Source organism: Theobroma umbraticum, unplaced genomic scaffold (genome assembly GCF_002168275.2).
Source record: "Theobroma umbraticum cultivar Fairchild unplaced genomic scaffold, ASM216827v3 scaffold_44.0, whole genome shotgun sequence".
Taxonomy (NCBI): Eukaryota; Viridiplantae; Streptophyta; class Magnoliopsida; order Malvales; family Malvaceae; genus Theobroma; species Theobroma umbraticum.
The window spans coordinates 4702494-4726091 of NW_018397255.1; the positions used below are offsets into that span (position 1 = coordinate 4702494).

Sequence of the window (23598 nt, forward strand, 5' to 3'; positions counted from 1 at the left end):
ATGAAGTATTCATCAATTATAAATGGGAGATTCATGTAATTTTTATTCAATCTTAAATAATTTTACATAATTTATGATTGTGATTGAGTAATTATAATGTAATAATCGAATAAGATATGTTTTTGAAATATTTTTTTCTTTAAAAAAATGATTTGATTTAAATTAAAATTGCATCAATCTTTTTTCATCACAAATTTGATGATACTATCTATTAACTCTCATACAAACATCGAATACGTAGCACAAGAACTTGTCTATTGAGTGAGTTATGAATAAATTTTCCTTGTGAATACAAAGGTCAATCGAGCCATGGCTTAAGACCAAACGACCATCTGAAGATGGGAGAGAATACAGGCGATCACCTGCTGACAGGAAGAAGCTAGATGGCCTATACGAGCGCATATTTTGTGCTTGCGGTACTACTTCCTGCCCTTCTTACTGGTGGAACCCAGAGGAGTATCTCGGCCATGCTGCTTTGCTTCATGCTAACCAATTGAACTCCGACAGGTAATGCTAAATTACTAGGTGAATTGCCTGGATGAACCAGAATAAAAGTTCCATATGTCAATTGTTTTTTGTAGCAGGATTTGAGGGGTTTTTCATACTTCATCCAATTGAAGTAATCAGGATGTTGGCCAAAAGGGAAAAACGCTTCATTTTCCCATACAACTTGTATTGGTAATTTAAGTCAACTACGGGATTTACTTGGCAGCCGGGACGATTTCACTGAGGAAAGGCTGCAGGCCTTAACAGAAGACTTCAAGAGATTGTATAGATGCAGGACTATAAAGAATTGCACAATAATCTGCCCCCAAAACCTGAATCCAGCTGATGCAATTCATAAGATGATGACCAAGCACATGCTTTCTGAACCAATGGAGAGGGTTGAAAGCCTGTAGCTAAAGAATTTGTTCTATCTTTGTTGTTATGTTATCTATCCCTTCTAGTAGTTTACCATTTCTCCCTAGTGCATTGAAGATGACAATGTTAGCCAGTCCCAGCTCCTTGGCATTATTTCCTTGTGAACTTGGAAATTCAACACCAAAGGTGAAAGATATTGCTTGCCTGAGCAAAAATTAGGAATGTGTTTGATTAGAAGTCATATACTGCTGACATTTGTCAAACAAAAAGCAAATCATGCAATGATTAATATTTATACTGAAGGAGGTTGTCCTTAATTGTAGTGTCTCTTTAAACTGCAGCACAATTTAAAAAGTTTGAGTTTGCACTTATCCCCAATTTGGCTTGCATTGGTTTGCACAAGGTTTTTCCTTAATTTGGCACATTTGGCATGCACAAGCTTTGTTACATTATGAGATTAAACAACAAAAATAGCATTCCCTCCATCTTTTATTGTTATGATTTTATTGGTTGTCCTCCACTTATTTTCACAATTTTTTTATAAAAATTCTCTCTAGTATTATTTATGTTAAAATTTTGAATTTTTCAAAATAAGAGTAAGATTTTTTAAAAATTGAAATAAAATTTAATTTTATAACATCTTTAAAAATTTTGATAAAGAAATGAAAATGAGACTGATTAAATTTGGTCTTGATAAAGAGATACTATTATAATCTGGAATATGATATAATGAAGCAAAGTAGATTACAATATTATATATGAGCTTAAATAGTGTAGGCATCTGTAAGAAATTTTAAATTCTAAACTCTATTATGGGTGAATCAGAGATTTACTTTGTTTGCATATGAGCAGGTCTCATCTCTTACCTATAGAAACAATGAAAATTTCAAAAATTAAAAAATTATAAATTTTAAAAAAGATTTAAATAAATATAAATTAATTATACATAAATTTAACACAATTTTCTTTATTAATTAATTTTATTTTAATAAATCTTAGTTTAATTTTAAAAAAATAGTTGGTAACCAATTACCTTTTCTCGAATTGAACAATACTAAGAATTATTTTTTTAAAAATGCAAAAAACCTATACGAAGAATTAAAAGGAAAAAAAAAGAACTTACATGGGCCAACAATTTGGGCTTTCAAGCTGGACAAAGTTAGACCAATAATAGTAGTAATGAATCTTCTAATCCAAATAGTTCTCATTCTTTTTGATAAATCATTCTATTTAAAAGAGTTGAATATATAAGACTGGGTACCAAGGAAAATTCCACCGTGGTGGAGCAGCTGCTTCCCTGTTGCTCTGCTGCTTCATGATTTCCCTGTATAAATAAAAAGGATTCAGATATGGGCTTTTGCTCCAAAGACAAATTCTCCAGAATATTTGCCCAAAATATATAATGTCCATCTCTCGTTTTATTCTCTTTGCCACCAAGAGCCGCTCCCCCACTACTCCCAATCTACTTCAAAGGTCACTCTCTAATCTTTTCTTTTATGTTTTTTCTTTTCCAGTGTCAAGATTGTGACTTTTCCAATTTTTTGATGCTGGAATTGTTCCTGAATAAATCTTTTTTGCGAATTATATGTATTTTGATCAGAACGGTGATTTGGGTTTTTGTTGTAATTACCGAATGAACATGTTTTGCTTATATGTGAAGCATTGTTGTATATAGTTTTGGTCTTGGTATGAAGCAATTATTAGTATAATTGGGGAAGTCATAGCTTTTAATGTTTATATGGATGTGTAGGTTTGATCCATCTAAGAGAATCCAATCTTGTGGCTATGCGAAATCAGCAAAGAACAATTATGGAAAGCCAACTGGTCATTCTGTTATAAATGTAGAAACACAGGCTTCTCATCCGTGGAGTGCTTATGTTGTTGTATGCTGCCTATCTTTGATTGCTTGTTGATATGTACTTTTCCTATATTACATTGTGCATGAACTCTGTGTTGGATAGCAGGAACATGTAGCCTAATTGTTATTTTCACCCGCTACTTTTGCAGTCAGCTGCTTTACTAGGATTTGCGGGATTAGTAGCTTTTGTGCATTATAATGATGAGAGAAGAGCGGTTGCGATAGGTACTTGTTTATCTTCTTTTGCTGTTAAATAAATGCCCCATATTGGAATCCTGGTGGTTATGGACCAGGTGTTGGAACCTAGGTTGTTTTAAGTTTGGATATCTATGGTCTCTACATTTTGTGTTATTTTGTGGATTGAAGTTTCATAATATGTTCATTGTTGATATTTTTCCAATTAGATGAGACAAGCAACAATGCACTTGAGCTAATGTTTGGGCTGTTTATGAGTATGAATATATGTTTCATATTTAATTACCTTCAAGGAGCTTATTTCAGTGACTTCTTGTGCATTTGTGCTCAGACATCTGTTGGAAATTATTGGGAAGCTTCTTTCAATGAGTTCTGGTTCTACTTATTTATGTTTGTTTTTGTGCTTCTTTGATTTTGCTTGTGTCAAAAGGTCCCAAGTCATTGTCCTATTGCCATTTATGCAGTATCACATTACTATCTCTGTCTCAGAAAGGCCAAAAGGATGTGTTCCATCCGCCATATGGCATTTGTTGCTTTTTCATCCCTTTCTTTAAGGAAGGTTGAGTGAAGGAGAGGCTAAGTTGAACTGAATTGCAGTCATTGTAGGCCATTTGATACTGATATACAGTCTTATTATTACAGTTTCTTGGGTAGGATTAGAGTTGATGCAGCAATCATGCCTGTTCTAGAGAGCTTCGTTTGATCAGTGCTATTTCTTCCCAAGGTTTCTTTTGCATGACTAGGTTTGTCATATGACTTTGACTTGTGGCAAATAGATGGAATTTCTTAGTTAGGAAACTCTTAAGTGTTGCTCTTCCGACTTATTTACCTCACTGTTTCCAGGACATATCACTACTATGAAGAGTGGGCCATTAAAAGTTGTCTCCCTGTATTATTTTGTCTGTGGTCAAACATGTTGGCAAACAGTGTGGAAGAAATATCTAGTTGGGGAATAACTTAATTTGTTTATAAGGATGAACTTGAGGTCAAAGGTAATGGAAACATTTAGATAGGCTATGGAAATGTGTCTGGATAATATAGAACTATGCCCATAAAGTTCTGGCCTACGGGTGTTTTTTTTATTTAAACAAATTTATATGTAATAATATGACAACTTTTTCTGTGAAGGTAATTGTTCATTTTGGCATGGTTATCATGCCATGCAAAGCAGCAAGATGCAATTCATACCTTGAAGGATATCGCTGGGTAACAAAAGCTACACGTTAAGAAAATGAGTGTACTTTTTAAAAGCTAAATCTAATTTTTGGGGAAGAGAGTACTAAAGAGTCGACATTAAATTATATATACAGGATAGGAGGCTTTACCGCTTCCTAATATTATTTGAAGTGATTCTTCTCACATAGTCCAAAATACTTTTTTGCTTGCATCAAACTGAGGTTTAAAGATCCAAGAAACTTTTGTTTGTATAAATGTATTTCCTGGTGTTTGTCCAATTGCCAATGAGGAAAGGATTCTGTAATAAACATGACTAAATGGATCTTTAACATGTCTTCTTCTCGCTTATGTTGAGCAGGCCAGGGCAGCAAAAGTGGTTGTGATGCTGCAATAGGTCCTATTATCGGTGGTCCATTCACTTTAGTTAATACAGAAAGTCAGGTTGTTAATGAACAGGACTTTCTTGGGAACTGGCTTCTCCTCTACTTTGGCTATACATCATCTCCTGATGTTGGACCTGATCAGGTTCAAATAATGGTTAATGCTATAGATACATTAGGTATGACCCTTTAACCAGATTTAAATGTTATATTTAACTATTTCTTGTAATATTCCTAACATTTTGTATTTTATTTGGATCAAGAGTCGAAACAGAATGTTAAGGTATTACCTGTATTTGTGACAATCGATCCTCAGCGTGATACTCCTGCACAACTCTGTGCTTACCTCAAAGGTTTGTCTGCCCTTGTAACTTAATATGTGACGATAATAAAAGCTATTTCTGCTTCAATTACAAGTATCTTGGCTAATGTATGTCCAATTTTACTTTCAAAGTGCAGAGTTCAATTCAAAAATAGTGGGATTGACAGGACCTGTCAGTGCTGTAAGGCAGATGGCACAAGAGTATCGTGTTTATTTCAAGAAGGTTGAAGAAGAAGGAGATGATTATCTAGTCGAGTCTTCTCACAACATGTATGTTCCAAAAATTGACACACACAGGCATCCCTTCTCTCGAAGTTCTTTTTAATCTGAGAATTTGATGCAGCTTATTTCTAAATGCTCAGGTATTTGATAGACCCAAAAATGAAGGTTGTAAGATGCTTTGGATTAGAGTACAATGCTGAGGAACTGTCAAAGGAAATATTGAAGGAACTGCAGAAAATACCAACATAAAGCACAGTAGCATGGTTATGCTGCTCGCTGTTGTGCCAGGAGTATTGTGAATCTCATGCTTTTAACAAGGTAGAAACAATTAAAACCAACCCTGCCCCCCACTCTCCACGCTCCCTCCTCCACCCTACACCTTTTTATCAGGGAGCAAAATGAGAAACATTTCCCTTTACTTTCTTTGGGGATTCATTTCCTCCCTATATAGTTTGATTTTCACATAGGATAATTCCAATGTCAGATATGAGTAGGATGCAGTGAATTAACTTGACAGCAGGAATTGAATTTGGAAATCTTGAGAAGAAATGAAATTTTGGCAAAGTTGGATGACAAGCTGGTCCTTGATTCAATTATGTTCTCTGAACATTGCTTATTTTCGCATACAGCATATCCCCTTGTTTTGGTCTTATTAGGTCTACAATTTTTTTTTCTAAGGAAAGGGAAACAACTTTTCCTTTATGTATCTCGATTGTAAATATTTCCCCAGAAGGTTCAAAAGAGATAACAATCTAACTTCAGAAAAGAAGAGAACAGATATACCCAGCTCATAAATCAAATGAAAAAAGGCCAAAATCCCAACTGACAAATAGCTAGTGATTTTATATATTTTTAGGCAATGGTGACAATTAAAAACAGATGGGACATCTTTTCTACACACAGAATTATACCTTTCAACAGGAAAAAACACAATGCGAGAACCGATTTAACATAAACCCACACCGAAACTTTCTAGGAATATCCACTAATCCAAAGAGAAATTAAGGAAAAAACAAGAAAGAAAATTGAAGAGGAGGAAGAAGACGATCCCAAAGGCAAATGGCTCGTTTATGCAACGATGTATTTGCATCACTCAACGCTATGTCTCTGATCGGAAGCATCTATTTAGTAGATTATTCAAGAAAACGAAAAAAAAAATTCTTAACTTTCACTGTTGGTGTTGAAACAAAATTCCATTAGAGGGGGTGAACCCAACGAACACTTCTATCTGTCAAAGTTTTAATATAAATGGGAACGTTCACCAAGTTCCCTATGGCACCAGTACTTGTGGCTTGTCCGTATTTCTTCCCAACACAAGTTCTTGCTTATTTGGTGTCTCTTGGTCATCTAACGTTCCATTTGTCATGACTTTCTTGGTTGACACCTCTGATTTAGTCCTCTTTTAACGACCTCGCTGCTAGATATTGGGAAGTTATTCTCCTCTCTGGATGGCAACTTTTCACTTGATTTGCTCTTTCTAGGAGCTTGGCATTCAGAAAGATACAGAGGGGAATTTTGTTTACAAGTTCACTTTCCTAAATTTTTAACAAAAATTTTAAATCAAAGTTAAAATTTGATAATGAAAACTTAATTTGATTTCTTTATTTTCTTTTTAAATTCTTAATTCAATTATTTTTGAATATTAATTTTATGATCAATATAAAAATGTCAATTGTACCATTAATTAATAAAAATTAATCAAATTAATTTATTTGAATTTAAATAAAAATTTAAGAATTTAATTGAACATAATAAAATGTAAATGTTTATTGTATTTTCTTGAGTATAATTAAGGGGTTTATAGGTATTTAACCAAGAAAATTTATATTTGGTGTGAGATGAATCACTCACGCATCAATACCATATTCGAACAGGAGTGGGTAGTTTAATTTCTTGCAGGGGAAGGCAAGTTGAGGTGTGTAAAAGTCCTTGTATAATTAGGTTTGCTGTCAGCATAGTCAAATAATGCCATTTATACCTTTCTTCCAACAACAACAAGAAAAATTTCTCTGCTCGTCGAAATCTCCAACACGCAGAATTGTTTTTTCTGCACTTTTTTGTTCTCTTCTTGGAATCCAAGTATTGATCTTTTAGTATTGTTGTGAATGGTGGAAACAATTCGGATGCTCCCCCTCTGGAACGCTCTCCTCGCCTCTACTTTCGCTTTCGATTCTTGCAAGGAAAGCTGGTACCACCATTGCCTCGGCCTTGACCCATAAACAACCTAGAAAATCTTCAACCTCCCCCATATAACCCAGATTGTTTTTTGGTTTAAAGCAAAAAACAACATAAACCCATTGTCGGTGAAATATTCATTCACCTTCTTGTTGGTTTGATCTTTGGGTTTTGATAAAGTCGAATACATGGCGGTTTACAGGCAGAAGAAGAATCAAGGTCCCAAGGGCAAGAGGCTCTTGATTAGCATAACTTTTTTGGGAAGTGCAGGGCCGATCCGCCTCATCGTCAACGAAGAAGAACTTGTTGCTGCTGTCATTGATACTGCTCTGAAATCCTATGCTCGTGAAGGTCGGCTTCCTGTTCTCGGGTCGAATCTCAATGATTTCCTACTTTATTGCCCCAGTGCTGGTTCAGATGCACTGAGTCCATGGGCGACAATCGGATCACAAGGGGCACGAAATTTCAAGTTGTGGAAGAAGCAAAGAACTGAGAAGGTGGAAGATGATGGAAGAAGTTCAACTCAAGCAATTACTACAAATGAAGATGGGAATTGGAAGGCATGGACCAACAAATTCCTCAAACTTAAGATTTCCTCCCATTAATAATTCTCAATCCTTTATGTTCTTTATTTCTTGGATTAGGGTTTAGGCTGTCATTGATGACCATGGTATAATGTTGGTTATCATTGCATGCTATGAACTCGTTCGAGTAAGAAAGAGCTGGAGTATTGTTATTCTGGAATAAATTAAAGGTTTTATTCTGTTTTTTTGCTTTTCAAATAAAAATAAATAAATCTCAATATTTTTCCTATGATTTAATCAAATAGATATATTTAACCAATTATAGCTGTGTTAATTACCTAACAATAGTTAAAAGATTGTAGTTTCAAATCAAATTCTCTCTCACAAAATTTAGCTATTACAAGAGCCAAATCATCAAATCAAAGGCCAACTAAACCATCAAAAATAAAAATTAATTTAACATAATATTTGAAAAGTATCTTGAACTATTTAAAAAAATTTAGATAAATTTATTTTTTTTATTACTTTCAATCAAATCTAATGTATTTTTATTTTAAATTAAATAAGTTCTTATAAAAATGTTATCATATCACATCAATATGTCACATTATGATATTTTGATTAATAATAATTAATTAATTATTAATTATAAAAATTTAACTGACTTAAAATAAAAATATAAGAATTTGATTGAATCTTTGCTACTCATAAAAACTCAAATCATCAGAGGACTCTTTTGTTTCCCACAACAAGTCATGAGGCTCTACTTTTTGAAGTCTCCCTTAGGAGACCTTACGAATAAACCCAGTGCTTTTTTGAAAAACTAATTTGAATAAGAGAAGCTAGGATGCTGCATTTTCAGAAATTTTCAATCCAAATTTTTATTCTGCAAGTAGTAAAATGTAGGGAAATTGTTGCATGACAGTCCGTCATTCCTCCATGGAGTGACACACAAATATTAGCCGCTAACTATAAATTAGCAAAACCGGCTACATATAATACTGGTTTTGCTTAAATCTTTGTTTCTATTGTTGTCCCTCAAGGGACAAATATCAACTTAATTTCACAATATTCGAATGAATCAAACAGCAATCTCTCCGACGTATTTGACACTAAAGTAGTTAAGGACCAATCTTAACAGAAAGACCGGCAAAGATTATATCCAATGGTGAAAACCAACAAACAGAACTTCTCGCCTTATAAATCACACCAAAATTCTGACAAAAATCCCAAAAAACTAAAGAAGAATTAGAAGAAAAGGAAGAGAACCAGGAATTAAGATTGTTGAACATCTGAGCACAATGACTCGCCATAGTAACATCATTTTGGGGATTCTAAACGGCTTCGCTTTGATTATAGGCATTGGGATCATTGCCTGGGTAATAAGTATACGTGAACATTGGGGAACAGAGTGCATGAAGCTGCTGCTAGTCCCTTTGTTGGCGATAGGAATCGTGATATCAGTGTTTTCCTTGGTAGGTTTGATTGGTGCATGTTGCAGGTCTAATTTCTATCTATGGATTTACATGTTCATGTTGGCTATATGGATTATGGGGCTTGTAGTTGGTGCGGTTTTCATGTTCCACGTAGCTGGCTCAAGTTCCGAAATGCAGGAACGAGCGCAAAAGAGTTGGTTGCAGACTTATTATCTGGTTGGAAAACGGTGGCCTGCTGTGAAGAACTGTCAAGTTCAAGGGAAGATTTGCCAGTTAATGCTGAGTGAAGCTACGAGTTTAGAGGAGTTTCAGATGGAAAACACAAGGCATCCAACACAGGTAAATTTTAAATGTTTAATCCCCTTTCAAGTATTCTGTCAAAATCCTCCTGTTGATTCATGGGTTTTGTTATTCCAGGATGGTTGTTGCAGGCCACCAGACGGCGGCGGATTTGAATTCAAGAATGCGACATTTTGGATAGTTCCCAAAACGGGTTTGGTTAAGAAAGATGGCGATTGCATGGTGTGGAACAATCAGCCAGATAATCTGTGCTTCGACTGTGATCGATACAAGGAACTATTTGTTTCAGATCTCAGAAGGGATGCACTGTACTTTGGCATAAGCCTAACTTTGGAACTTATATTCGTCGTTATCACCTATTCCGTTGGATGCTGCGCCTAGAGGAACAATGAAACGAGATACTACCCTGGTTAATATAAAAATATATGCTCTTCATTACTATGTTTAGATAGATGCAAATTGGAGAATATATATTCTATCGGGTAAAGAGGAAGAATCGTACTCACCAGTAAATCTATTATCATATGACCTAGAAGAAGATGCATATCAGTTTATTTGTATAAATTTAATTCAATTCAACAGGACAAGTTTTTGTTAGTACGGTACTGGTATGCCAGAAAACTGTTTTATTAGTGTGTTGCTCATTGAATAGATATAGACATTCATCTGCAGAACTTTACAAAATTCATAATGCATTTTAATGTAATAACATGAAGGCGTTAACGGAAGATTGTATTGCCTATGCAAAACGCCCAAAGTCCCAAACCTTTATTTTGGAAATTTACCTACTTCATTTTGATCAGTATAATTCTTCTTCTTCTTTTCTTTTTTTTTGGAAAATGAAACTGAATCACTAATGCATCTTGGTCATGTTACCCTATCAAGTCATTGAGAAGTAAGTGGTTCAAAATTACAAAGGTGGCTAGTGTGTAAAGCCAATTAAAGATCATAGAAGATAATCCTTGTCAATCAAATTTATATAAAAATTTGATTCTGAGTTAATTTACATAATATTCTTGAAGGGAAGATCATTGATGGCTTCAAGCAAACAAAAATGAGAATCATTTGACAAGGAGGAAACTGGAAAAGAAGGGCGGTGGTTTCTTCTCTCTCTCTTTCTTTTGTCAAGTGGCTATCTGAATTGATGTCATACCCAAGCACAATCTCATTCCCCAAGTCTTTTGTATAATGCTGATGGTAATAACAGGAATCTTACAATTGATTTTTTTTTCTTTTAATTCTCTTATTGTTTATGATAGCATTCGCTTCCTTTGAATTTCGTAGAGAAATATGACCAAATCACCAGTTGAATTTTCCAAAATCCTACTGTACAGTTTATATCAAGGTGATAGAGAAAACGTTCACCAGAATGAAGAGCTGGAGATAACTATCCATGGTTGTCGACCAAACTAACAAGAACAGAAAAGAAGAAAAAAAAACCTTTTCTACCTCTGCATTTGCTCTACTAATAGTAAAATGATACCTAGCATTACTTAAATAATAGAAGGAGCTTGTTAAAACCATACAACCTAGGCCATCAATTTGTTTCTTCTTTTAAGGGAAAAATAAAGAAGACAGTCAACTAAAGTTGAACTATCACCAACACATCCTCAGCAGATAAAACCAGAAGCAGTTCGAATAGAGAAAGAGCAATTCTTAACAGAGGGAAAAGAAAAGGATCCTTTCACCAACGTCCTGTCTCTCTTCAACAAGAAAAACCATCTAAAGGACCTGTTTGTTTCTCTATAAACTAAGGCAGAAATCCTCATAGTCATCCACAAAACTAAAGAAAACATCCCCAATACAATGGTGGCTCGCATTGGCAACATAATTTTTGGGGTTCTAAATTGCTTGTCTATAATTACAGGGCTAATGATCATTGGCTGGGTGATATATTTACATGTTGAATGGAGTACAGAGTGCTATAAGCTAGTTCACACCCCATTGTTCATAACAGGAATTGTAATGTTTTTTATGTCCTTGTTAGGTTTGATTGGTGCATGTTTCAGGGCTAACATCTGCCTATGGATTTACATTATCTTCATGATCCTATGGGTTTTGGTACTTTTATTCAGCGCGGGTCATATGTTCCTTACAGCACGTTCAAGTCCAGAACAGGCAGATCAAAATTGGCTAAAGAATGATGTTTCACATGGGAAATACTGGGCTGCAGTAAAGACTTGTTTAATTGATGCAAATGTTTGCCAGGGAAAAGTTAGTAAAGCAAAGAATTTACAGGATTTTCAGCTGGAGAAAACAAGAAACCCTATACAGGTAATTAATTTAATTCTTCAATCTTTATTTCCTTGAGTTTACAAATTAATCTTGATTTGTATATTTCAGGATGCCTGCTGCAGACCACCAGAGTATTGTGAATTTGAATTCAAGGACGCAACATTTTGGACACCTCCCAAAGATGGTGTGATTAAGCGAGATGGGAATTGCATGGCATGGAACAATCAGCAAGATATTCTATGTTTTAATTGTGATCGATGCAAGGAAACAATTATGGAAGATGTCAGGAAGGATGCAATATACATGGCTATCGGCCTTACCTGCGAACTTGTGTTCATCGTCGTTGTCTGCATCCTTGGTTGCTGTGTGAGGATTAACAATAACAAAAAGTGATAGAAAAACAGAGTTTCTTTCTTTTCTTTTGGGGGGTGTTAATGGGAGATCTTTTGTTTTTAATTCGAGATACACATACTTATCACTCAATCAAATGTTATGTGCGGATGACGTAGGAATATTAGTTGGTAGGGGAGCATCATAGTGGCTCCTAACTTTAGTGTAACATATCTGTTGATTCTTGTTTGCTTTAGATTTAGAGTATTTGTTATACGCCTGTAGGAGGGCATTTTCCTATTTTCTCGAATAAATAAAAATGGTCATTTATTCAAAACAAAAAAGCTCCTAACTTGGACATAGCCATGAAAATTGAACCTTAATTTGTTTAATATCATATCCTTGTTTCTTTGGTATCGGAAACCTTTTCAGTTAATTTTGAAGTCGGAAGTTTAGCTAACTAGAAATGAAAACCTTGTACTAATGACATGACGTGAAATTTTAGAAGTTCTTTCTAGAAAAATAAATTCAATTTTAAAATAAGAAAAATAATGAAGAGTAAATTAAAAAACTAACAAAATAAATTTTTAATTTTTATAAATCAATGTCACACGATTTCAAGATCCGATTAGGAATTGATATCTTTAAATATGATAGTCTATTTTTCGATCATTGGATAAATATTTAAATTCTTAAAATTAAAAGAGGAAAGGGGCTTATTTCATGTTACATAACTCAACTAATTAATAGTTTTCAACTTACTAAAGACAAAAGCAGGCTTCCTCAATTGTGAACGCAAATGATAAGAACGTGCCTTCCTCTCTCTTTGCCTTTACCTATATTCAATTATTCATGAAAGAGGATGTCTAGGCTTGTACAGGAAATTATAGCTCAAAGGCCCAAATGTAAGGTGTATGACAAGAGAAAACCCCCTTTTTTTATTTTCTAAAAATCTAGAGATCCTCATTTAAACTTGGACCGGGTCTCTAGCTTGCCTATTTACATCACACAGAACACAAACGAAAAAAAAATAAAGGAAAAAGGGAAAAAAAATTTCAACAATCGAAGCCAACTTGCAATTTTAATAAAACAACACAACTGTAAATCATTATTCTCTTTTCCTGCAAGCTTCTTTTTTCCCACTCTTAATCATGTCATCTCGTACCATCTTTTTAGCCAAAAGAGAGGGAAAACGAGGAGAATTTCTCTCTTGGCAGCCGCTCCGGGAAGAGGCCATGCATATCATATCCTGGGGCTAGACCTGTTTCAACCACCCATGCCTTTCTCCTTCTAGCCTCTCTCTCTTTCTCTCTCTCTCTCTCTCTCTTATCTTTTTTGCCTTTTCTTTACCATTAACAAATAAATAATATCTCATTTATAGCCTTAACTGCAATTTTTTCCTTGTATACTTTCATATTTTTCACATTTCGATTTCAAACACCCATGTTTCCTCTGCTTGTTTGCTAGAAAATACACCATTCCCTCTATAACAAAGACTGCATTCTAAGCTAAGAACCTAGAAGGAAAATATGGGGGAAAATTCGCCAGAAACGAAATCAGGTTGTGGCCTGTTGAATGCAGTTTTTGGGCGGCGTAATTTTTGGCCGAGAAGGTCTACTTCTACAGGCTCATTGCCTATCAACAACATCAACATTAAAACAGCAAGCTCAAACACCAAGAGGCGACGGAGTGGTTCTGATGAGGCGTCACTTTTTAATTCTTCGTTGAATGGACCAGAAGCTCCCCCCAAGTCCAGCACGAAACCGCCTCCAAATCACCCTAAGCCCCCTGCAGTACTTCAACAGAACCAGGTTCGGAAACCTAATGATGAAGCAACCAGAATAACACCTAACCAAGGATATCTCAACCAAGGTAAAAGGGTGCCTAAAGAAGCCGTTAGTATCTCTGGGGAGCTGGAAAGCATGATCGTGGATCATCAAAAGACAAAGGGAAACAGTAACCTTGTTCGAGCCTCATCGAGTAATGTGATGCTTTATGGGAATTTAGGCAACTTGAGGCAACCTGGAGGAGGAAACACAAATTCATATAACGTTCTTGATCAACTCCCTAAGACTGCGAGAGAGGATGTCTCCACACCTAATGGGAGATACCCGAATAGTGTAATGGGAAACGTGGTGAAGAAACCGGTTGAGGAAAAGCGTACGGGAGAACAGCCAGGTTCTCTCTGCAGAGCTCTTTCTACACGAATGGACCCAGAAACGTTGAAAATTATGGGCAATGAAGATTACAAGAATGGGAATTTTGTGGAAGCTTTGGCGTTATATGAAGCAGCCATCGCCATTGATCCAAATAAGGCTTCATATCGAAGCAACAAAAGTGCAGCCTTAACAGCTTTAGGCAGGATTCTTGAGGCAGTATTTGAGTGCAGAGAAGCCATTCGAATTGAACCTCATTATCACAGAGCTCATCATCGTTTAGCAAATTTATATCTCAGGTAAACAAAAAAAAAGTTGCTTATTTGAAACAAAATTCTTCTACATTTAAACAACATTCAAGCTAAATATGTTTTATATAATTGTACAGGTTAGGGGAAGTGGAAAAGGCAATATATCACTACAAACATGCAGGCCTTGAGGCTGACCGTGATGACATTGCTAAAGCTAAAACTCTTCAGGCACATTTAAACAAGTGCACTGAAGCTAAAAGACTACGAGATTGGAACACCCTGCTCAAAGAAACAGATTCAACTATTAATGCTGTTGCAGATTCTGCTCCACAGGTACATATATAAATAATCCAATGCTTTCCACATTTAGCTTTATAATCTATCAGTGATTCAGTGTACTGTATATAACTTGTTTTTCTTTCTGTTGTGCTGTACTAAGATATATGCATTAAAAACCGAGGCCTTGTTGAAGCTTCACAGACACCAAGAGGCTGATGAAGCATTATCCAAAGGTCCAAATTTCAACGTTGATGACTGCACTAAATACTTCGGCCCAATCGGTAACGCGAGTTTGCTAGTTGTACGAGCTCAGGTGGACATGGCCGCCGGCAGGTAGTGTCATCTATTACTATATAATATTACCGTTTGAGGCAAAATGTAGACAAAAAGTAGTATAGGGGTACCTATGGATAAAAGGAGAGGAGATAGAGCAAGGTAGTGCAATATAGGAAGTTTGTGATCCTAAGCTTATATTGTAGAACAACTCAAAAGGAGATTTCTTGCTGGAAAAAAAGGAGCCAAAAGGACGGTAAAGGTTAGAGCTGGCAAAATCTGACCTTTACCTACCAAATGGGGCTAAATTTGCACAAAATGATTGGGTTTTGGGTTAATTGTTTCGTTTGTTATGACTGGGCACCTAATTCCCACCCTTTTTTATTCCTTTTCTTCTTTTCCGTTTCCTGTTTGACATTGAATTGGTAATTTCTAGGTGACCTCAACTTTGACCTTGTCTTTGCTTTATCCAGGGGGTGATTTAGAGCAACTAAAGGCCTTGGTAAAGAAATTTAGATCAGTTTCTGCCCCGTCAGAGCAATATACATGACAGGGGAAGAATGAAGAGCAAATTGCTCCTTAAAATTGAAATCCAAGAATTAAAAATCTCTCAAAATTATGTTCGCTGTAGCTTCAAGTTTCATTGAGCTCAAACTAAAAACCCTGTGTCATAAGTGCTTAATAAATATATTTAACCGTGCATGCCAGCTGTGCTAGATGTTTGTAATGTTAATTAGCAGCTTAAGCCTTAAAATAGGTTGTTTAAGTTGAACCTTGGTTCATAGGTGGGGTTCACGTCATGCACCATTGGAGCAATACCAAATTTTTGACTTGATCCCAACAAAAACTAATGCCAGCTACAGAAAAATGCCCTGCACATTTTGTCTTATAATATTACACATGTGCCGGGCCATGCATGTGTATGTCACATATAGACAATTTAAAAAAAACCAATAATGGATTAAATTTATATCATTCATCCAATTTGGTTGATCTTGGGAGACTAGGGCCTTATTCTAACAACACATGAGAATGATCTTTCTAGCGATAATATAGTTAGGTAACTCATAATGTTTTCTTAATGTTTCGTGTGAAGATTTGATGATGCCTTGGCGGCGATTCAGCGAGCGGTGAGGTTTGACCCGAACAACAAAGAAGCAAACAGTGTAATGAGGAAAGCTAGAGCAGTGGCAGCAGCGAGATCAACTGGGAATGAGCTTTTCAAGGCATCAAAGTTCTCCGACGCGTGCGTTGCTTATGGCGAGGGGCTTGATCATGACCCGCACAACTCCGTCCTGCTGTGCAACCGAGCAGCTTGTCGGTCCAAGCTTGGCCTCTACGAAAAGGCAATAGAGGACTGCACCCATGCACTTAATGTTCGCCCTGGTTACGTCAAAGCTAGACTAAGAAGAGCCGATTGCAATTTCAAGGTGAGATTTATAATTTGCAACTGATATTACATGGTTAATAGCTAGAATAGCTAATATTGGTCACAATTGACTGCTTATGATGCACACTTTACAAAATGTTACATTGTTAAATTTTGTGTTAATATAATTTTAAATGTTAATTACGGTCAATTGATTAATTAATTATGGGTTTGCATTTTTATGTTTAGAACATATCACTAGTATACGATTAAGCCACATTTTAAAAACCTAATAGTTAACTTATGATTTGGATTGGATTGACATTATGCATGTATAGAACCATACCTCAGACACCAAGAGACAAACCAAGCACTAGAATGGGAATTTTTTATAATGCTTCGAGCTGAATGTAATAATTGTGTTGCCTATAAAATTGGTACGATATCTAATAATGTTGTATTGGGTGTAATAGTTGGGGAAATGGGAAGCTTCGATACAAGACTACGAGATCTTGCAAAGAGAAACACCGGACAGCGAGGATGTGAAACGGGCCTTGTCCGAGGCTCAAATGCAACTCAAGAAACAACGTGGTGAAGTGGTATAAGACAAGAAGTACGTTTGGAGCTTGAAGCACACGAAAAGGGAGACCAGGCATTGGAGAAAGAGAAGAAGCTCCGAGGCAGCGACAAAAAGACAGCAACCGAGAAAGAAGAGCTGGTTTTCGTGATGATGTTGCCTGTTAGGAGCCATGTGAAGATAAGAGCTTTCAAAGATATGTCTGGGATGGAAAAAGTTGCCTTTGCCATTGTGAGGAATTTAAACGGGGAAATTTTGGTACTTTTAGAGTGTGACATTAATTATTTGGTACCAATTTGATTATGTGTGTATACTCTCTTAAAGGATTTACTTGATGTCGCATTTGAAAATTAAAACATTGGGTTCATCTTCTATAGTCAATCACTCAATCTTTGAAATTGGGCTAAGGTTACGGGTAGGGGGGTGGTTAGTCTCCAAAAATGGTGCAGAATTGATCCCAGGGCTACAAGGACCTCAATGTTTCTTAACCGGCTGGGCTATAGCTCATTGCTTCCACTAGCTTGATACTAGCTTTGCGTTTGAAATTATATATACTAGAAGTAAATTCATGCGTTGCATCCAACTCGTCCACTTCATACTTCTCAGGATGCAGTCCACCTATTAAACACATTACAACTCTCTTCCTCTAAGATCTACGTGGTAAAATTTGAGAATCTGTTTAGAAGCTTTATATGAACTTCACAACTCCCTACTAAAGCTTCCACTCGTTAGTACTTCTTTTTATATATGGTATAAATATAGTCTTAAGCACAATTTTCCTTCCTAACTACAAAAGTAAGAGAAAAAAAAAAGGCTATTCATCACTCCAAAAATACCAACTAGCATTGAAGAGCTTTAATTTCTAAGAAATTAGATAATTGCTTTTTTACTTCATTAATTTGTCATTTATAATTTTTGTGCACCACAGCTGGAGAAATTAATAGCTTGATAAATTAATAGTAAAACACTGGATGGAGTCGTGATTATGAAATTTGCTTGAGGGCAACTTGTCTAGGCAATTTCCAAATAATTTCTAGAACCACTGTTATAAAAGATATTTTAGGAAAATCATTACTGCCTTTTAGCAGAAGACACTTTCCAGTCAATATTATTCTTCGAATCAGAAAGCAATGAAGCTCTTTAACCTTATGAATTCTTAATTAACTGTCTAGCTGAGAGGACAAAAGGAGAAGAAAGCTTAATAGTGTCTAGCTGTACACATTAACTCAAAGGCAGCTTTTGGTACATGAATGGAAATATTGCTAAAGGAAAGTGCACATATATATGATTTAGTTAATATTGTGTAAGTTATCAGTGTGCAAACCAGTGTGCTTGGAGCTATTTCATATATATGATGTTTAAATAATTATTTGTTTGGCAAATTAGTATGCATTCTCGGAAATGGGCTTTTTCCGTATAAATTAGTATGCTTCGAATAATAATTAAGGCCTTGGAGTTTACTATCACTTTTTCTGAAAACAAGCCTAACCATCAATTGAATTAAAAGTATAGTTTCTTCAACACTTCAGATCACGCACCGAGAGTGACCTCAGGTAAAGCCAAAATTTCAAAAATGAAACCCTCTTTTCTTTGGCTGAAATTGACCATCTCATCACCCATTGCCATTTGACCTTGATCATAAATATAATTCCCAAAGCCCAGTTCCCATCAGTATTCAATTGTGGCCAGTGCGTGGGTGCCACATGCCATCCCAATATCTCCTTGAGATTATTCAATTAAAATATTTCTCCTTGGACCTAGACAGGGAGATCAAATGCTAATTAAGACTTTATTAATTTTTCAATTTTAACTAAAATAATCCCACTTAATGATCATTTACTACTGCCACGACAAGCTTACATGAATATGCTTATGGAGTATTTATTTATTTAATGGGCATTAAATGTTGCCACGAGGCCTATGAAAAGGTAATCATAACCTTTTGTAATAAGCTCCACCGACAACAGTAGCACGGTAAATACAGCTTTACATTGATCCAAAATTTCCCAAAACACGACAACATTACACGACTAAACTGCCACTCAGAGCCTCAGACAAAACCATAACTCCTTTCATCAACATAACATAATCATCATAATCGTCATAATTATTATTATATTAATTAAATACAAGCCTCATCACATTGTAGAGCTAGACTTCTGATCACGCCGATCAGCACCAAACGCCGAAGGACAGTAGTTCCTGATGGCAGTGAGCTCATACGGGGAGGTGTCAAGCGCCAACCATTGCTCCACCGTAAACTGCTGCTGGCTACAGGGGGTGTGGACGCCAGTCATGGTGACTTCCACGTAGTTACAGTACCATCCATGGTGTGAACCCGAGCCATCGGAGGTTAAGTTCATGGCGCATACAGGAGCAACCAAGCAAGGTCCCCTACCCGAGAAAATGTCCAAATTGCCCCTCTCGAAATAGTTGTGTCCTGGCCCCATTAACCCACCCCAAGCTTCCAGGTTGGCGATCTCAATGAACTCGCCGTAGAGATCGTAGAGTCTGAGGCTGATGATGGAGTCGGTTCCGCCTTTGAAGATGGAGCCTGTTCGAATGTAAACCGAGTAGACGCAATCTTCATCGTCCTGCAAGGAAGAAAAGAGAGAGAGGTTAGAGATGGGGATAGTAGAGGGGATTATGGGGGTTGTTGAGGGGTACTTACGGAAAGAGCGATGGAGGAGAAGGAGAGGAGGAGGAAGAAAGAGAGGAGCAACTGTGCTGGGGTTGCCATTGGATTTAACTTTTCGAAGATTTTGTTGAGAGAAAATTACAAGTACTTGTGTATAAATAGGCAAATATATATTTGGAGGCCACGTGACATTTTTTTTTCCTTTATTTTATTACTGAGAAGGGGCTTAATCAATTTTATTTTTTTTATTTTTTAATATATACTAAAGCATTCAACTGACAACAAATTTAAAATATGGAAAGGTTTGCTGGACACTAGGCTTATATGACATCTTCTACGTATAAAATTACATTACTGTCCCTACTAAGGGTCCATTGGGAGGGCAGAAGTAGTCACTTTGTGGGGTCTAACGTTATCTGGAGCGCAGATTGTAGTCACGTTGTGGGGTCTAACGTTATCTGGAGCTAGCAAACAGGAAAGCGATAAGAGGGGAGGGACTGTAACGTAATTTCGCACGAGATAATTATTGTCTTGGACTGGTCCCCTTTAATTTGCATTATGCGAGAGGCAAAAAGGATTTGGAAAGTTAAATAGTAGGGAAGGGGGAGGAGCGAGGACGGATGGGGGGAGCATATTCTCAGCGGAGCAAAAACGGTTCCGGGAGAAACACGTGGTATGGTATGTAGCAGAATAGTTAAAAGGGCGATTGCATCTTGGCCCTGCATCAGGGACAGATGGATGTGACCATCATCATTGAAAGTAAGAACTTGGGGTTTTACTTTTACAGATAGGAAATAATTTATTGCACTATAAACGGTGAGAGGGTGTGGTTGCTTGTTCTAGTCGGGGTTTCACTTTGACTTTGGAAACTTATATTTTCCACAAAATTCCATCACATGTCTAATCGATTCTTAAAGATTATGATAAAGAGGAGGAAATAAAATCCTAGGGTGAGGAAAGCAAGATATTTGTGAATACATTCACAGTGTGCCAACATGCATAATTAATGAAGGTTATTTTCAAACATTCACATCTTTTTCCAAACATTAGGTTTCAAGTTCAAACAGCATATGTTAGATTTGCAATGACTTTATGTTGAAATTCTCTAATTAATTTATTAGATTAAATGGGAAATTTTTGCATGTGGAAGAATAAGGTTTTGTTCGTTTCTTTTCCTTGATCCATAGTTAGGGTATTAAAAGGCCTAAATTTAACAGGTTGTTACCATATGATGGTGATGCATGGCATAATGTGATTAAGAAATAACCAACTCCAAGTCGCATACTCAAAAATAGACTTCTATTTTTTGACCAAAATTAAGAGGAAAGACTAGTTATTTTCTTCATTAACTCCCTTATTCTTAAAAAAATGCGTTGTCTTTTCCAAATCGTTACCTCATTTCATTCTAACCACAAAACCAACCAATCAACCTCCATGAAACCACCTCTTCCCATGCAAGCCCTAAATTCCTCCTTAACCTTCAACTCTCCACCTTCGGCACGCAACCTTTTCTTTCGCACCCCATCTCCCCATGGAGGAGCGGGTCGCGCCTTCTGCCGAGGACTCTCAGGGGCAGTCGTCGAGACCCGAACCTACCCCCAGCACCAACAACAAAGACGACCACCTTTACCTGCAGTTAGCTCGCCCTCCAAGCTCTCTGTTAGCAACCTACGTTGTCCAAGCCCCTAAAGATCAAATATATCGCGTTCCACCTCCTGAAAACGCCCTTATCGTAGAAAGTTACCGTCAGGCGGCGGGGCCGGCGAAGAATAGGAAGAGGACATGTTTCAAGTACTTGATATGGATTGCCGTCGTTTTCGTTGTCATTGGTGTTATGGTAGGCGTAGCCCTAAAGATTTTGTACGATTCTTTTACCCCAAAGGCTCCCATTTTCTCTGTTTCAATGCTCCAAGTCAAGAAATTTACGGATCGTCCTCCTAAATATGATGTCACGTTGAAAGTCCATAACCCAAATGAAAAGATGGGAATCAAATATGGATCAGTTGATGATGATGCGAAGCTAATTTTCTGGACGAAAACGCTTGGTGCGGGACAGTTTCCAAGCTTGTATCAGAACAGCGGTGATTCCAGCGTTGTGCATGTTAAACTAGTTGGCCCTGAAGATCAACTGATGCCACCCAATATCCAGCGTAGTATGAACGACAAAAAGCCAAAACATCAAATCTCTTTAGCGCTTAAGTTAAATTCACCATTGTTGCTGAACGTCGGGGTATTCAAGATGTGGAGTAGAGACATGGATGTCGAGTGCAAGTTTAGGGTGAACACAATGGGGGAAGGAAGCAAGATTCTGTCCCAAGATTGTAAAACCAAATTGTCCTAAATAGATCAGAAAGGTAATTAATTATGAAGCTGTGAAGAATTTCTTTGTTTAATTATCACACTAGATATTGGCTTATTTCATGCCAAAGAAAAAAAGGGACAACATATTTAATCCTTATGGTCAAGAGGCTCATTCTTTTTCTTTATTTATTTGTTTTTTCAACTAGAATATTTGAAATGATTATGGATATATACAAAATTCATCTAATTTGCATACATATAGTTCAATTCTCTTTTATCCCTTTTTCTGACATCAATGTTAAATTTTGCCTCTAGGTATGGGCACCAAACCTTTTGAGATCGCTCCATGCAATTTTATCCTTTCCTTTCATGTACTTTGTTTTGATGAAAGGGATTTCAACTTCAAACCCTTTTATTTGGACGAGAGGTGTGTGACTACAAATCCGGCTATCCCTCTTTTTTTTAATTCTTTCTTCTTCTATTTTTTTTAATAATCTCTTGAAGCGTGTACTGATTTTTTTTACTTGTAATTAGTGCATAGAAATTGGTTATCAATGGGATTGAGGTGTTTTACAAAGCTTCTAGCTTTGCATTTTTGGATCTGTTTATATGTATACGTTGCCACGCACAGGGACAAAAGATACATATACATACATATTCGTATGCTTATTTCTACCAAATTCAAGAGAAAATAATAGTATACTGATATAAAAAAATAGAATTTTAACCATCAGCAAAGAAAAATCTTATTCTTGAAATCTTGGAAATTCTTGAAACGTCCAACATAAACCTCTTACTCTCAATTTTCTTCTTGAATTAGTAGAGAAAAGAGGACTAAATAGTAAATTTTTCTTTGAATTATATATATATATATATATATATGTGTGTGTGTGTGTGTGTGTGTGTGTTGCCATCCGTCTTGGGTCCTAGCATTAGTTTTGACCCAAACATCTTTTATTAGACCTGGTCCAGCTTTGGACTTCAATACATAGCGAAGCCACTCTAAAGACAAAATATTCAATTTTATAGACTCCTCTAAACTGTTTTTTTTTTTTAAATCTAGAGAAGGGGAATTTAAATTTTATTTTTTAATAAAGGGATCATGCAATAACTAATGAGTTAAATACTCGAATGCAATTGAAGGTTTTAACATTCCTAACCAGTATGTTGAAAATTGAAATTCGTACTTAACATGAATAACTCAAACTTGATTTAGCAGTTGTTACCTTTTTTAGACGCAATTTGGTACAACACTGAGATTAATAATACTGAGATTGAAAAAAGTGGTGATAGTTAGTTTGAAATTAGTTGTGAGATCACATGTGTTTGGTAAAAATGACAATTAAAGACAATATAGTACAATTATCTTATATTAGATAAAATAACAATTAGTATTAACTAATAATAGTTTATTAAATAAACTAAATGAAGACGGTAACATGTCAAAACTCAATGAAATGATTACTAATTTTTTATATATTGAAATAAAATGAATATATTAGTTAATAACATATTTCACATATTTATAAGCAACAAATTATCCTATTCTTAAAAATTAAAATAGTATTTTTATACTTAATTATGAATGCATTAATCTATTTATTTTCTAGAATTAATTGTGAATTTTTTATTTACTTGTTAATTTATTTGATAATAAATTAACATATTTATATATTTATATTTTCTTATTATTTTTGTTTAATTATGTATTTATTTATTTATTTAACCTTATATTTTTTA

General features: G+C 35.8%; 6 protein-coding genes across 6 annotated transcripts; 5 read left to right on the plus strand and 1 right to left on the minus strand.

The window, feature by feature from the left end:
- On the plus strand, positions 1-899 carry LOC110410126 (succinate dehydrogenase [ubiquinone] iron-sulfur subunit 3, mitochondrial-like). Its single transcript, XM_021419724.1, has 3 exons — positions 1-5; positions 298-507; positions 713-899. Exons 1-3 carry the CDS (start codon positions 1-3, stop codon positions 897-899), a joined length of 402 nt encoding a protein of 133 aa, XP_021275399.1.
- A 1211-nt stretch (positions 900-2110) lies between these two features.
- Positions 2111-5590, plus strand: HCC2 (Thioredoxin superfamily protein). Its single transcript, XM_021418548.2, has 7 exons — positions 2111-2334; positions 2612-2744; positions 2869-2944; positions 4449-4649; positions 4734-4823; positions 4930-5062; positions 5155-5590. The coding sequence occupies exons 1-7, from the start codon at positions 2264-2266 to the stop codon at positions 5261-5263; spliced, it is 813 nt and encodes a 270-aa protein (XP_021274223.1). The 5' UTR covers positions 2111-2263; the 3' UTR covers positions 5264-5590.
- A 1400-nt stretch (positions 5591-6990) lies between these two features.
- On the plus strand, positions 6991-8023 carry LOC110409599 (uncharacterized). The gene has a single exon (XM_021419000.2). It carries the CDS (start codon positions 7378-7380, stop codon positions 7792-7794), a length of 417 nt encoding a protein of 138 aa, XP_021274675.1. The 5' UTR covers positions 6991-7377; the 3' UTR covers positions 7795-8023.
- Positions 8024-13162: 5139 nt separating this feature from the next.
- Positions 13163-17275, plus strand: TPR14 (tetratricopeptide repeat (TPR)-containing protein). The gene is made up of 5 exons (XM_021418792.1): positions 13163-14469; positions 14559-14754; positions 14861-15033; positions 16070-16403; positions 16816-17275. Exons 1-5 carry the CDS (start codon positions 13544-13546, stop codon positions 16945-16947), a joined length of 1761 nt encoding a protein of 586 aa, XP_021274467.1. The 5' UTR covers positions 13163-13543; the 3' UTR covers positions 16948-17275.
- Positions 17276-18775: 1500 nt separating this feature from the next.
- LOC110409435 (PLAT domain-containing protein 3-like) lies at positions 18776-19749 on the minus strand. The gene is made up of 2 exons (XM_021418777.1): positions 19591-19749; positions 18776-19513 (listed from the first exon to the last, which is right to left on the minus strand). The coding sequence occupies exons 1-2, from the start codon at positions 19657-19659 to the stop codon at positions 19058-19060; spliced, it is 525 nt and encodes a 174-aa protein (XP_021274452.1). The 5' UTR covers positions 19660-19749; the 3' UTR covers positions 18776-19057.
- A 1202-nt stretch (positions 19750-20951) lies between these two features.
- LOC110409627 (NDR1/HIN1-like protein 13) lies at positions 20952-22428 on the plus strand. Its single transcript, XM_021419042.1, has 2 exons — positions 20952-21911; positions 22174-22428. The coding sequence occupies exon 1, from the start codon at positions 21089-21091 to the stop codon at positions 21896-21898; it is 810 nt and encodes a 269-aa protein (XP_021274717.1). The 5' UTR covers positions 20952-21088; the 3' UTR covers positions 21899-21911; positions 22174-22428.
- Positions 22429-23598: the final 1170 nt, after the last annotated feature.

Excerpts from the sequence above, each read along its gene's own strand:
- LOC110409435 (XM_021418777.1), bottom strand. The coding sequence starts at position 19,659 with ATGGCAACCCCAGCACAGTTGCTCCTCTCTTTCTTCCTCCTCCTCTCC. Across the intron at positions 19,514-19,590 it reads TCTCCTCCATCGCTCTTTCC|GACGATGAAGATTGCGTCTA; the intron begins GTAAGTACCCCT and ends TCTTCCTTGCAG.
- HCC2 (XM_021418548.2), top strand. The coding sequence starts at position 2,264 with ATGTCCATCTCTCGTTTTATTCTCTTTGCCACCAAGAGCCGCTCCCCC. Across the intron at positions 2,335-2,611 it reads ACTCCCAATCTACTTCAAAG|GTTTGATCCATCTAAGAGAA; the intron begins GTCACTCTCTAA and ends ATGGATGTGTAG. Across the intron at positions 2,945-4,448 it reads GAGAAGAGCGGTTGCGATAG|GCCAGGGCAGCAAAAGTGGT; the intron begins GTACTTGTTTAT and ends TATGTTGAGCAG.
- LOC110409627 (XM_021419042.1), top strand. The coding sequence starts at position 21,089 with ATGGAGGAGCGGGTCGCGCCTTCTGCCGAGGACTCTCAGGGGCAGTCG.
- LOC110409599 (XM_021419000.2), top strand. The coding sequence starts at position 7,378 with ATGGCGGTTTACAGGCAGAAGAAGAATCAAGGTCCCAAGGGCAAGAGG.
- LOC110410126 (XM_021419724.1), top strand. Across the intron at positions 508-712 it reads AACCAATTGAACTCCGACAG|CCGGGACGATTTCACTGAGG; the intron begins GTAATGCTAAAT and ends TTTACTTGGCAG.
- TPR14 (XM_021418792.1), top strand. The coding sequence starts at position 13,544 with ATGGGGGAAAATTCGCCAGAAACGAAATCAGGTTGTGGCCTGTTGAAT. Across the intron at positions 14,470-14,558 it reads TTAGCAAATTTATATCTCAG|GTTAGGGGAAGTGGAAAAGG; the intron begins GTAAACAAAAAA and ends ATAATTGTACAG. Across the intron at positions 15,034-16,069 it reads GTGGACATGGCCGCCGGCAG|ATTTGATGATGCCTTGGCGG; the intron begins GTAGTGTCATCT and ends TTTCGTGTGAAG.